Raw genomic sequence first — 13,765 nt, forward strand, 5'->3', positions numbered from 1 at the left:
TTGACTCACTGCCCTGTGAGGTTCACTCGTCTCTGGTTGACTCACTGCCCTGTGAGGTTCACTCGTCTCTGGTTGACTCACTGCCATGTGAAGGTTACTCGTCTCTGCCCTGTGAGCGTTACTCGTCACTGGTTGACTCACTGCCCTGTGAGGTTTACTCGTCTCTGGTTGACTCACTGCCCTGTGAGGTTTACTCGTCTCTGGTTGACTCACTGCCCTGTGAGGTTCACTCGTCTCTGGTTGACTCACTGCCCTGTGAGGTTCACTCGTCTCTGGTTGACTCACTGCCCTGTGAGGTTCACTCGTCTCTGGTTGACTTACTGCCCTGTGAGGTTCACTCGTCTCTGGTTGACTCACTGCCCTGTGAGGGTTACTCGTATCTGGTTGACTCACTGCCCTGTGAGGTTCACTCGTCTCTGGTTGACTCACTGCCCTGTGAGGTTCACTTGTCTCTGGTTGACTCACTGCCCTGTGAGGTTCACTCGTCTCTGGTTCAGCTCACTGCCCTGTGAGGGTTACTCGTTTCTGGTTGACTCACTGCCCTGTCACGGTTACTCGTCTCTGGTTGACTCACTGCCATGTGAAGGTTACTCGTCTCTGCCCTGTGAGCGTTACTCGTCTCTGGTTGACTCACTGCCGTGAGGGTTACTCGTCTCTGGTTGACTCAGTGCTCTTTGAGGGTTACTCGTCTCTGGTTGACTCACTGCTCTGTGAGGTTCATTCGTCTCTGGTTGACTCACTGCCCTGTGAGGGTTACTCGTCTCTGGTTGACTCACTGCCCAGTGGGGTTTACTAGTCTCTGGTTGACTCACTGCCCTGTGAGGGTTACTCGTCTCTGGTTGACTCACTGCCCTGTGAGGTTCACTCGTCTCTGGTTGACTCACTGCCCAGTGGGGTTTACTCGTCTCTGGTTGACTCACTGCCCTGTGAGGTTCACTCGTCTCTGGTTGACTCACTGCCCTGTGAGGTTCACTCGTCTCTGGTTGACTCACTGCCCAGTGGGGTTTACTCGTCTCTGGTTGACTCACTGCCCTGTGAGGTTCACTCGTCTCTGATTGACTCACTGCCCTGTGAGGTTCACTCGTCTCTGGTTGACTCACTGCCCTGTGAGGGTTATGCGTCTCTGGTTGACTCACTGCCCTGTGAGGGTTACTCGTCACTGGTTGACTCACTGCCCTGTGAGGGTTATGCGTCTCTGGTTGACTCACTGCCCTGTGAGGGTTACTCGTCACTGGTTGACTCACTGCCCTGTGAAGGTTACTCGTCTCTGGTTGACTCACTGCCCTGTGAGGGTCACTCGTCTCTGGTTGACTCACTGCCCTGTGAGGGTTACGCGTCTCTGGTTGACTCACTGCCCTGTGAGGTTCACTCGTCACTGGTTGACTCACTGCCCTGTGAAGGTCACTCATCTCTGGTTGACTCACTGCCCTCTGAGGGTTACTCGTCTCTGGTTGACTCACTGCCCTGTGAAGGTTACTCGTCTCTGGTTGACTCACTGCCCTGTGAGGGTCACTCATCTCTGGTTGACTCACTGCCCTGTGAGGGTTACTCGTCTCTGGTTCAGCTCACTGCCCTGCGAGATTCACTCGTCTCTGGTTGACTCACTGCCCTGTGAGGGTTTCTGGTCTCTGGTTGACTCACTGCCCTCTGAGGGTTACTCGTATCTAGTTGACTCACTGCCCTGTGAGTTTCACTCGTCTCTGGTTGACTCACTGCCCTGTGAGTTTCACTCGTCTCTGGTTGACTCACGGCCCTGTGAGGTTTACTCGTCTCTGGTTGACTCACGGCCCAGTGAGGGTTACTCGTCTCTGGTTGAATCACTGCCATGTGAGGGTTACTCGTCTCTGGTTGACTCACTGCCCTGTGATGTTTACTCGTCTCTGGTTCAGCTCACTGCCCTGTGAGGGTTACTCGTCTCTGGTTGAGTCACTGCCCTGTGAGGTTCACTCGTCTCTGGTTGACTCACTGCTCTTTGAGGGTTACTCGTCTCTGGTTGACTCACTGCCCTGTGAGGTTCACTCGTCTCTGGTTGACTCACTGCCCTGTGAGGTTCACTCGTCTCTGGTTGACTCACTGCCCTGTGAGGTTCACTCGTCTCTGGTTGACTCACTGCCCTGTGAGGGTTACTCGTCTCAGGTTCAGCTCACTGCCCTGTGAGGGTCACTCGTCTCTGGTTGACTCACTGCCCTGTGAGGTTCACTCGTCTCTGGTTGACTTACTGCCCTGTGAGGTTCACTCGTCTCTGGTTGACTCACTGCCCTGTGAGGGTTACTCGTATCTGGTTGACTCACTGCCCTGTGAGGTTCACTCGTCTCTGGTTGACTCACTGCCCTGTGAGGTTCACTCGTCTCTGGTTGACTCACTGCCCTGTGAGGTTCACTCGTCACTGGTTGACTCACTGCCCTGTCAGGTTTACTCGTCTCTGGTTCAGCTCACTGCCCTGTGAGGGTTACTCGTTTCTGGTTGACTCACTGCCCTGTCACGGTTACTCGTCTCTGGTTGACTCACTGCCATGTGAAGGTTACTCGTCTCTGCCCTGTGAGCGTTACTCGTCTCTGGTTGACTCACTGCCGTGAGGGTTACTCGTCTCTGGTTGACTCAGTGCTCTTTGAGGGTTACTCGTCTCTGGTTGACTCACTGCTCTGTGAGGTTCACTCGTCTCTGGTTGACTCACTGCCCTGTGAGGGTTACTCGTCTCTGGTTGACTCACTGCCCAGTGGGGTTTACTAGTCTCTGGTTGACTCACTGCCCTGTGAGGGTTACTCGTCTCTGGTTGACTCACTGCCCTGTGAGGTTCACTCGTCTCTGGTTGACTCACTGCCCAGTGGGGTTTACTCGTCTCTGGTTGACTCACTGCCCTGTGAGGTTCACTCGTCTCTGGTTGACTCACTGCCCTGTGAGGTTCACTCGTCTCTGGTTGACTCACTGCCCAGTGGGGTTTACTCGTCTCTGGTTGACTCACTGCCCTGTGAGGTTCACTCGTCTCTGATTGACTCACTGCCCTGTGAGGTTCACTCGTCTCTGGTTGACTCACTGCCCTGTGAGGGTTATGCGTCTCTGGTTGACTCACTGCCCTGTGAGGGTTACTCGTCACTGGTTGACTCACTGCCCTGTGAAGGTTACTCGTCACTGGTTGACTCACTGCCCTGTGAAGGTTACTCGACTCTGGTTGACTCACTGCCCTGTGAGGATCACTCGTCTCTGGTTGACTCACTGCCCTGTGAGGGTTACGCGTCTCTGGTTGACTCACTGCCCTGTGAGGTTCACTCGTCACTGGTTGACTCACTGCCCTGTGAAGGTCATTCATCTCTGGTTGACTCACTGCCCTCTGAGGGTTACTCGTCTCTGGTTGACTCACTGCCCTGTGAAGGTTACTCGTCTCTGGTTGACTCACTGCCCTGTGAGGGTCACTCATCTCTGGTTGACTCACTGCCCTGTGAGGTTCACTCGTCTCTGGTTGACTCACTGCCCTGTGAGGGTTTCTGGTCTCTGGTTGACTCACTGCCCTCTGAGGGTTACTCGTATCTAGTTGACTCACTGCCCTGTGAGTTTCACTCGTCTCTGGTTGACTCACTGCCCTGTGAGTTTCACTCGTCTCTGGTTGACTCACAGCCCAGTGAGGGTTACTCGTCTCTGGTTGAATCACTGCCATGTGAGGGTTACTCGTCTCTGGTTGAATCACTGCCCTGTGAGGTTTACTCGTCTCTGGTTCAGCTCACTGCCCTGTGAGGTTCACTCGTCTCTGGTTGACTCACTGCCCTGTGAGGGTTTCTGGTCTCTGGTTGACTCACTGCCCTGTGAGGTTTACTCGTCTCTTGTTCAGCTCACTGCCCTGTGAGGGTTACTCGTCTCTGGTTGACTCACAGCCCTGTGAGGTTCACTCGTCTCTGGTTGACTCACTGCTCTTTGAGGGTTACTCGTCTCTGGTTGACTCACTGCCCTGTGAGGTTCACTCGTCTCTGGTTGACTCACTGCCATGTGAGGGTTACTCGTCTCCGGTTGACTCACTGCCCTGTGAGGTTCACTCGTCTCTGGTTGACTCACTGCCCTGTGAGGTTCAGTCGTCTCTGGTTGACTCACTGCCCTGTGAGGTTCAGTCGTCTCTGGTTGACTTACTGCCCTGTGAGGTTCACTCGTCTCTGGTTGACTCACTGCCCTGTGAGGTTCACTCGTCTCTTGTTGACTCACTGCCCTGTGAGGTTCACTCGTCTCTGGTTGACTCACTGCCCTGTGAGGGTTACTCGTATCTGGTTGACTCACTGCCCTGTGAGGTTCACTCGTCTCTGGTTGACTCACTGCCCTGTGAGGTTCACTCGTCTCTGGTTGACTCACTGCCATGTGAAGGTTACTCGTCTCTGCCCTGTGAGCGTTACTCGTCACTGGTTGACTCACTGCCCTGTGAGGTTTACTCGTCTCTGGTTGACTCACTGCCCTGTGAGGTTTACTCGTCTCTGGTTGACTCACTGCCCTGTGAGGTTCACTCGTCTCTGGTTGACTCACTGCCCTGTGAGGTTCACTCGTCTCTGGTTGACTCACTGCCCTGTGAGGTTCACTCGTCTCTGGTTGACTTACTGCCCTGTGAGGTTCACTCGTCTCTGGTTGACTCACTGCCCTGTGAGGGTTACTCGTATCTGGTTGACTCACTGCCCTGTGAGGTTCACTCGTCTCTGGTTGACTCACTGCCCTGTGAGGTTCACTCGTCTCTGGTTGACTCACTGCCCTGTGAGGTTCACTCGTCTCTGGTTCAGCTCACTGCCCTGTGAGGGTTACTCGTTTCTGGTTGACTCACTGCCCTGTCACGGTTACTCGTCTCTGGTTGACTCACTGCCATGTGAAGGTTACTCGTCTCTGCCCTGTGAGCGTTACTCGTCTCTGGTTGACTCACTGCCGTGAGGGTTACTCGTCTCTGGTTGACTCAGTGCTCTTTGAGGGTTAGTCGTCTCTGGTTGACTCACTGCTCTGTGAGGTTCACTCGTCTCTGGTTGACTCACTGCCCTGTGAGGGTTACTCGTCTCTGGTTGACTCACTGCCCAGTGGGGTTTACTAGTCTCTGGTTGACTCACTGCCCTGTGAGGGTTACTCGTCTCTGGTTGACTCACTGCCCTGTGAGGTTCACTCGTCTCTGGTTGACTCACTGCCCTGTGAGGGTTACTCGTCTCTGGTTGACTCACTGCCCAGTGGGGTTTACTCGTCTCTGGTTGACTCACTGCCCTGTGAGGTTCACTCGTCTCTGGTTGACTCACTGCCCTGTGAGGTTCACTCGTCTCTGGTTGACTCACTGCCCAGTGGGGTTTACTCGTCTCTGGTTGACTCACTGCCCTGTGAGGTTCACTCGTCTCTGATTGACTCACTGCCCTGTGAGGTTCACTCGTCTCTGGTTGACTCACTGCCCTGTGAGGGTTATGCGTCTCTGGTTGACTCACTGCCCTGTGAGGGTTATGCGTCTCTGGTTGACTCACTGCCCTGTGAGGGTTATGCGTCTCTGGTTGACTCACTGCCCTGTGAGGTTCACTCGTCACTGGTTGACTCACTGCCCTGTGAGGGTTATGCGTCTCTGGTTGACTCACTGCCCTGTGAGGGTTACTCGTCACTGGTTGACTCACTGCCCTGTGAAGGTTACTCGTCACTGGTTGACTCACTGCCCTGTGAAGGTTACTCGTCTCTGGTTGACTCACTGCCCTGTGAGGGTCACTCGTCTCTGGTTGACTCACTGCCCTGTGAGGGTTACGCGTCTCTGGTTGACTCACTGCCCTGTGAGGTTCACTCGTCACTGGTTGACTCACTGCCCTGTGAAGGTCACTCATCTCTGGTTGACTCACTGCCCTCTGAGGGTTACTCGTCTCTGGTTGACTCACTGCCCTGTGAAGGTTACTCGTCTCTGGTTGACTCACTGCCCTGTGAGGGTCACTCATCTCTGGTTGACTCACTGCCCTGTGAGGGTTACTCGTCTCTGGTTCAGCTCACTGCCCTGCGAGATTCACTCGTCTCTGGTTGACTCACTGCCCTGTGAGGTTTACTCGTCTCTGGTTCAGCTCACTGCCCTGTGAGGGTTACTCGTCTCTGGTTGAGTCACTGCCCTGTGAGGTTCACTCGTCTCTGGTTGACTCACTGCTCTTTGAGGGTTACTCGTCTCTGGTTGACTCACTGCCCTGTGAGGTTCACTCGTCTCTGGTTGACTCACTGCCCTGTGAGGTTCACTCGTCTCTGGTTGACTCACTGCCCTGTGAGGTTCACTCGTCTCTGGTTGACTCACTGCCCTGTGAGGGTTACTCGTCTCAGGTTCAGCTCACTGCGCTGTGAGGGTCACTCGTCTCTGGTTGACTCACTGCCCTGTGAGGGTCACTCGTCTCTGGTTGACTCACTGCCCTGTGAGGTTCACTCGTCTCTGGTTGACTCACTGCCCTGTGAGGTTCACTCGTCTCTGGTTGACTCACTGCCCTGTGAGGTTCACTCGTCTCTGGTTGACTCAGTGCCCTGTGAGGTTCACTCGTCTCCGGTTGACTCACTGCCCTGTGAGGTTCACTCGTCTCTGGTTGACTCACTACCCTGTGAGGTTCACACGTCTCTGGTTGACTCACTGCCCTGTGAGGTTCAGTCGTCTCTGGTTGACTCACTGCCCTGTGAGGTTCACTCGTCTCTGGTTGACTCAATGCCCTGTGAGGTTCACTCGTCTCCGGTTGACTCACTGCCCTGTGAGGTTCACTCGTCTCTGGTTGACTCACTGCCCTGTGAGGTTCACTCGTCTCTGGTTGACTCACTGCCCTGTGAGGTTCACTCGTCTCTGGTTGACTTACTGCCCTGTGAGGTTCACTCGTCTCTGGTTGACTCACTGCCCTGTGAGGTTCACTCGTCTCTGGTTCAGCTCACTGCCCTGTGAGGGTTACTCGTCTCTAATTGACTCACTGCTCTGTGAGGTTCACTCATCTCTGGTTCAGCTCACTGCCCTGTTAGGTTCACTCGTCTCTGCGCTAGACTGAGGCTGTGACCTGCCACTAATGCTATCCTAAATCTGCTGCAGTTGTGACTGGCTTTGTGGCTGTGGGCTCAGTTTTGTTGAACTTCAGTTCTGAATTGTATTTGCTTACTTTTATTGTTTGCAATATTTTTTTAATCTGCACAAGGTGTTTGACAATCTTTCTTTTAATGGGTTCTATTGGGTTTCTTTGTTTTGCGGCTGCCTGTAAGGAGACGAATCTCAAGGTTGTAATGTATATCATATACGTAGTTTGATAATAAATGTACTTTGAACTTTACTCAATCTATCTATAGTTCCCTGGAATCTTATTATGCCCTCTTCACAACTTAACTACCCACCCATCTTGCTTTAAGCACATGCATCAAACTCTTTGGTATCAGTTACTTAAACAATAGCATTGATGTTTGTGGCACACCGTTCATCACATCTTGCCAACTGTAGAGAGCGTAGATGCACGCAGTCTTCTGCTACTGAGGTGGTTGAGACTAGAACTACCATAGGATAGAGCAGTAGAATTAGACCATTTGGCCCATCAAGACTGCTCCACCTTTTGATGATGGCTGTTTTCCCTCTCAACAGACCCATAAACATCACCTCACACTTTTTGCTCTATTTTTGCACTACTTACTTTTAAATATATATTTCTTACTGTAATGTATATCATATGTATTGCACTGTACCACCGTTGCAAAAGAACAAATTTCACAACATACATCAGTGATAATAAACCTGATTCTAATTCATTCTCCTGCCTACTCCCTTTAACCTTTGACATACTTACTTACCAAAAAGCTACATGTCATAGGTCTAGGGTGAATGGTGAAATATTTAAGCAGAATCTGAGGAGAAACTTCTTCATTCAGGAGGGTGGCGAGAATGTAGAATAAGCTGCCAGAAGAAGTGGTGGATCCGGGTTTGATTTCAACATTTAAGATAATATTTAGATAAGTACATGGAAGGGAGGGGTACAGAAGGTGATGGTCGAAGTGTGGGTTGATGGGACTAAGCAGAATAACAGTTTGGCACAGACTGGATGGACCAAAGGGCCTAATTCTGTACTGTAGTGTCTCTGGCTATAACTAGACAAAATCCAATTATGTTTATTTTTCAGTCCCAGTTAACCAATCTTTTTCTGTGTTGTTTTAAAGTAGTTCAGTGTTGTTTTTGCACTGTTTCATGTAGTACCATGGTCCTGAAAAACATTCTCTCATTTTTACTGTGTACTGTACCAGCAGTTATGGTCGAAATGACAACAAAAAGTGACTTGACTTGACTTGAATGAATTAGGAGCAGAAGTAGCCCACATGATTATTGAGTCTGTTCTGTCCTTAAGATTACACCTGATCTAATATTTATTCAGATTCATTTATCACATGTACATCAAAACATACAGTAAAATGTTTGTGTTAACAACATATCCACCAAGGGTGTGCTGGGGTAGACCACAAGTGTCACCACACATTCTTATCAACCCTATCTTAACAAAATGTTGCTGAAGAGGTAGTAATGTGTAACAAGTAAATAGCAGATGAACTGAATAAGTATTTTGCAGTCTTCACTGTGGAAGACTCCAGCAGTATGGTGGAAGCTCTAGGTGCCAGGGGTCATGAAGTGTGTGAAAATACCATTATTAGGGAGAAGGCTATTGGGAAACTGAAAGGTCTGAAGGTAGATAATTCACCTGGACCAGATGATGTACAACCCAGGGTTAAAACATAGAAACCCTACAGCACAACACAGGCCCTTCGGCTCACAAAGTTGTGCCGAACATGTCCCTACCTTAGAAATTACTAGGCTTACCCACAGCCCTCTATTTTTTTAAGCTCCATGTACCTATCCAAAAGTCTCTTAAAAGACCCTATTGTATCCACCTCCACCACTGTTGTCAGCAGCCCATTCCACGCATTCACCACTCTCTGCGTAAAAAACCTACCCCAACATCTGCTCTGTACCTACTCCCCAGCACCTTAAACCTGTGTCCACTTGTGGCAACCATTTCAGCCCTGGGAAAAAGCCTCTGACTATTCACACGATCAATGCCTCTCATCATCTTATACACCTCTATCGGGTCACCTCTCATCCTCCATTGCTCCAAGGAGAAAAGGCCGACTTCACTCAACCCGCTTTCATAAGGCATGCTCCCCAAACCAGGCAACATCCTTGTAAATCTCCTCTGCACCCTTTCTATGGTTTCCACATACTTCCTGTAGTGAGGCAACCAGAACTGAGCACAGTACTCCAAGTGGGGTCTGACCAGGGTCCTATATAACTGCAACATTACCTTTCAGCTCTTAAACTCAATCCCACGGTTGAAGGCCAATGCACCGTATGCCTTCTTAACTAGGGTCAACCTGCGCAGCTGCTTTGAGCATCAAAAGAGGTACTGAAAGAAGTGGCTGGAGATGTTGTGGAGGGAATAGTAATAATCTTTCAAGAAACACTAGATTCTGGAATGGTACCAGAAGACTGGAAAATTACAAATGTCACTCCAATTTTCAAGAAGCGAGAGAAGCAGAAAGGAAACTATAGGCCAGTTAGTCTGACCTCAGTGGTTGGGAAGATGTTAAGCATATGGTCTCAGGGTACTTGGAGGCACATGATAAAATAGGCCAGAGTCAGCATTGTTTCCTCAAGGCAAAATCTTGCTTGACAAATCTGTTTGAATTCTTTGAAGATATATTAGCAGGATAGACAAACGAGAATCAGTTGATATTGTGCACTTGGAATTTCAGAAGGCCTTTGACAAGGTACCACATGATAACAGGGTATTACAAGAAAGATTATAGCATGGATAAAACAGACTGATTGGCAGGAGACAAACAGTGGGAATAAAGGAGCCTTTTCTGGCTGGCTGCCAGCGACTAGTGCTGTCAATTTCAAAGATAATGGTTTTTACATTATATGTCAATGATTTAGATGATGGAATTGATGGCTTTGCTGCAACGTTTGCAGAATATACAAAGATAGGTAGAGGGCAGGTAGTTTTGAGGAAGTAGAGAGGCTACCGAAGGACTTAGACAGATTAAAAGAATGGGCAAAGAAGTGGTAGATGAAATAAAGTGTCAGTAAGTGTATGGTCATGCACTTTGGTAGAAGAAATTAAAAGATTGACCATATTCTAAATGGAGAGAAAATACAAAACTCTGAAATGTGAAGGGACTTGGGAATCCTCGAGTAGGATTCCTTAAAGGTTAATTTGCAGTTTGAGTCTGTGGTGAGGAAGGCAAATTCAATGTTAGCATTCATTTCAAGTGTGCTAGATTATAAAAACAAGGATGTAACATTGAGACTTTATACAGCACTGGTAAGGCCTCCCTTGGGAGTACTGTGAGCAGTTTTGGGCCCCCGCTCTTAGGGCTTAGAGGAAAAATGCATCAGCCATGATGAAATGGCCGAGCAGACTCAATAAGTCAAATTGCCTAATTCTACTCCTTTATCTTATGATCTCATCAACTTGCCTGGCAACATTGAAGGATCTAGCAATGTAGACCCAATATCCCTTTGTTCCTCCATACCTCCAACATTAAATATGGAGATCTTTGCTGTATGTATTTGTTCAAAACCACGGCCAGAGTCAAAACACATTCATGAGGACCTTTGCCCTGCCTGAGCCATACATGATAAAGACAATACACAAAATGCAGTAAATTGGTTTGTCTTCAGTTTAGCTTCTTGACCCCCTCCCATCACACCCACATAGAGATTACCCTATGTCACCTTTGACAATATTTGATTGTAAAATTACTTTTATTTCTATTGCACTTTACTGTACCTCCTCAAATCCCATTTCAAAAAGGCACTCAACAGCTCCCTTGACTGGCAGCAATCTGTTTGAAAAGGTTTGATTTCCAATCTTAATTGACTTGTATTTGTCTTCGTTTGGGTTCCTGTTAAGGGAAAAAAAAATGCCACTTGACAAATACTGCACAGAGATATAATCTACATTTGTTTAAAAGAGAAAAAAAATCACACTGTACTTATAATCTAAGATCAACAAGATTTCTAAAAACAAAGGATTCTGCAGATACTCTGGAAATCCACAGCAACAAACACAAAATGCTAGAGGAACTCAGCAAGTCAGGCAGCATCTATGGATGGGAATAAATATGAATCCCAATGAAGTGTTGGTCCCAAATGTTGTCTGATCATTCTTCTCCATCGATGCTGCTTGACCTGCTGAGTTCATTCAGCAGTCTGACCTGGAGATAACTCCAAACAGTGAAGACAAACATCTTCGCACTGGACTACAGTCGCAAAACAATATACTTCACATCATATAAGTCAGTGGTAACAAACACGATCCCGATTCTCAGTGACGATACAGTAAATGGTCTTTATGGCACTTGGTTCTCTGGAACTAGTGCCTGACTTGGAAGTTACAGGACTTCCTGTGGGGAAGGTTTCAGGACCTGAACAGTTAGAAAAACAACAATCACTGTTGTTATTTGCTTCTCCTTGGCATCAATTTGTCTTGACTCGTTAGAGTTATCTGAATGTTAGAAATCCAACAGTAAAAATATTATTAGTTTTTGTCCAATAGTCAAACTGTGATTTATGGTGCATTTTAATAGCAGGTGATAGAATAATGGGAAATTACAGCAAAGAAACAGGCCCTTTGGTCCATCTAGTCAATGCTGAACCATGTACTCCTATTGACCTGCACTGGGACCATAGCCCTCCATACCACTGCCATTCACGTAACTATCCAAATATTTTTAAACACTGAAATCGAGCTCCCATGCACCACTTGTGCTGGCAGTTCATTCCACACCCTCATGACCCTCTGAGTATAAAGTTTCCACTCAAGTTCCACTTAAACTTTTCACCTTTCACTCATAACCTAACCTCCAGCTGTAGTCCCACCCAAACTCAGTGGGAAAAGACTGCTTGCATTTACCCTAACTATATGCCTCATAATTTTGTATACCTCTATCAAATCTCCCCTCAGTCTTCTAAGTTCAAAGGAATAAAGTCCTAACCTATTCAATCTTTCCATATAACTCAGATCCTCCAGGTCAGGAGACAGCCTTGTAAATTTCCTCTGTACTCTTTCAACTTTACTTACACCTTTCCTGTAGACAGGTGACCAAAACTGCACACATTACTACAAATTATGCCTCACCAACATCTTATACAGCTTCAACATAATATCCTGGACTCAGTACTTTGATTTATGAAGACCTATGTGCCAAAGGTTTTCTTTATAATACTATCTACCTGTGATGCCAATTTCAATGAACAATGGAGACCTTAAGATATAGGAGCAGAAGTAGGCCATTCTGCCCATCGAGTCTGCTCTACCATTCAATCATGGGCTGATCTAATTCTTCCAGTCATCCCCACTCCCCTGCTTTCACCCCAGGCCTTTGATGCCCTGGCTAATTAAGAACCTATCTACCTCTGCCTTAAATGGACCTGTATTCCCAGATCCCTTTGTTCTACCGCATTCCTCACTGCCTTACCACTCACTGTGTAAGACCTACACTGGCTGGTCCTACCAAAGTGCAACACCTCACACTTGTCTGCATTAAATTGCATCTGCCATCATCTTTCCAGCTCGTCCAGATCCCTCTGCAAGCCACAATAGCCTTTGTCACTGTCCACTACTCGCCCAACCTTGGTGACATCTGCAAATTTGCTGATCCAATTAACCACATTATCATCCAGATTGTTGATATAGATGACAAACAACGAACTCAGCACCAATCCCTGTGGCACACCACTAGTCACAGGGCTCCAGACAGGCAACTATCTACTACCACTCTCTGGTTTCTCCCATAAAGCCAATGTCTAATTCAATTTACTACCTCATCTTGAATGCCAACTCACTGATCCTTACTGACCAACCTCTCATGCAGGACCTTGTCAAATGCCTTGTCTTCATCAACCTTCCTGGTAACCTCCTTGAAACAATCTATAAGATTCATTAGACACAACCTATCATGCACTGAGCTAAATCAGTCCATGTGTATCCAAATACACATATGCAGTCCCTCAGAATACATTCAGACACTTTCCCACTACTAATGGTCAGGCTCAACGGCCTATAATTTCCTGGTTTATTTCTTAAAAAGCAGAACAGCATTGCCCCCTCCAATCCTCCGGCACATCACCTAGGCTGTCTTAACAATCTCTGCTACGCCCCAGCAATATCTGTACTTACCTCCAGCAGGGTCCTAGAGAACACCTTGTTAGGGTCTGTGGATTTATCCACCCTCATTTGCATCATGAGAGCAAACACCTCCTCCTCTGTATTCTGGATAGAGTCCATAAAGTTGATGCTCTTTTGCCTCACTTCTATAGACTCTGTGTCATCTCCTGATACAGATGCAGAAGTATCTAATTTCTCCCCCATCTCTTTTGGCTCTACCCATGGATTACAATTCTGATCTTCCAGAGGATCAATTTTATCCCTTGTAATCCTTCTTGCTTTTAACATATCTGAAGAACGCCTTTGGATTCTCCTTCAACTAGTCTGCTAAGGCAACCTCATGCCTTCTTTTAGCCCTCCTGAGTTTGAAAACTGATTCAACCAGCAACAGTGAATCATGTAATGTTATTCTATACAGTATTATCAACATTTTGAGAAGGCACTGAGTAATTTGAGGAGGGATTCATAATCTGTGTCAGTTCGATTAAGTGCTGGATTTAACTGGTTTTGGAGGTACCGAAAACCCATGGGAAGTTGCTATTGGTACATATAACAACCACAGTGAAGGGTGGGTGGGTGTATGTATCTGTCTATATGTCTGAGTGAGTATGTGCCTGTCTATTTCTGCCTGTGAAACT

General features: G+C 47.9%; 1 protein-coding gene across 1 annotated transcript in view; it reads right to left on the bottom strand.

Annotated features, from left to right (window-relative positions):
* ngly1 (N-glycanase 1) overlaps positions 1-13,765 on the bottom strand; it is a 48,464-nt gene that overhangs the window by 34,248 nt on the left and 451 nt on the right. Inside the window, exon 2 of the mRNA XM_059944995.1 lies at positions 10,749-10,863. Coding sequence (XP_059800978.1) covers positions 10,749-10,863 — 115 coding nt within the window. The remainder of the gene's footprint in view (positions 1-10,748; positions 10,864-13,765) is intronic.

This window comes from Hypanus sabinus, chromosome 20 (assembly GCF_030144855.1).
Source record: "Hypanus sabinus isolate sHypSab1 chromosome 20, sHypSab1.hap1, whole genome shotgun sequence".
Lineage (NCBI taxonomy): Eukaryota > Metazoa > Chordata > Chondrichthyes > Myliobatiformes > Dasyatidae > Hypanus > Hypanus sabinus.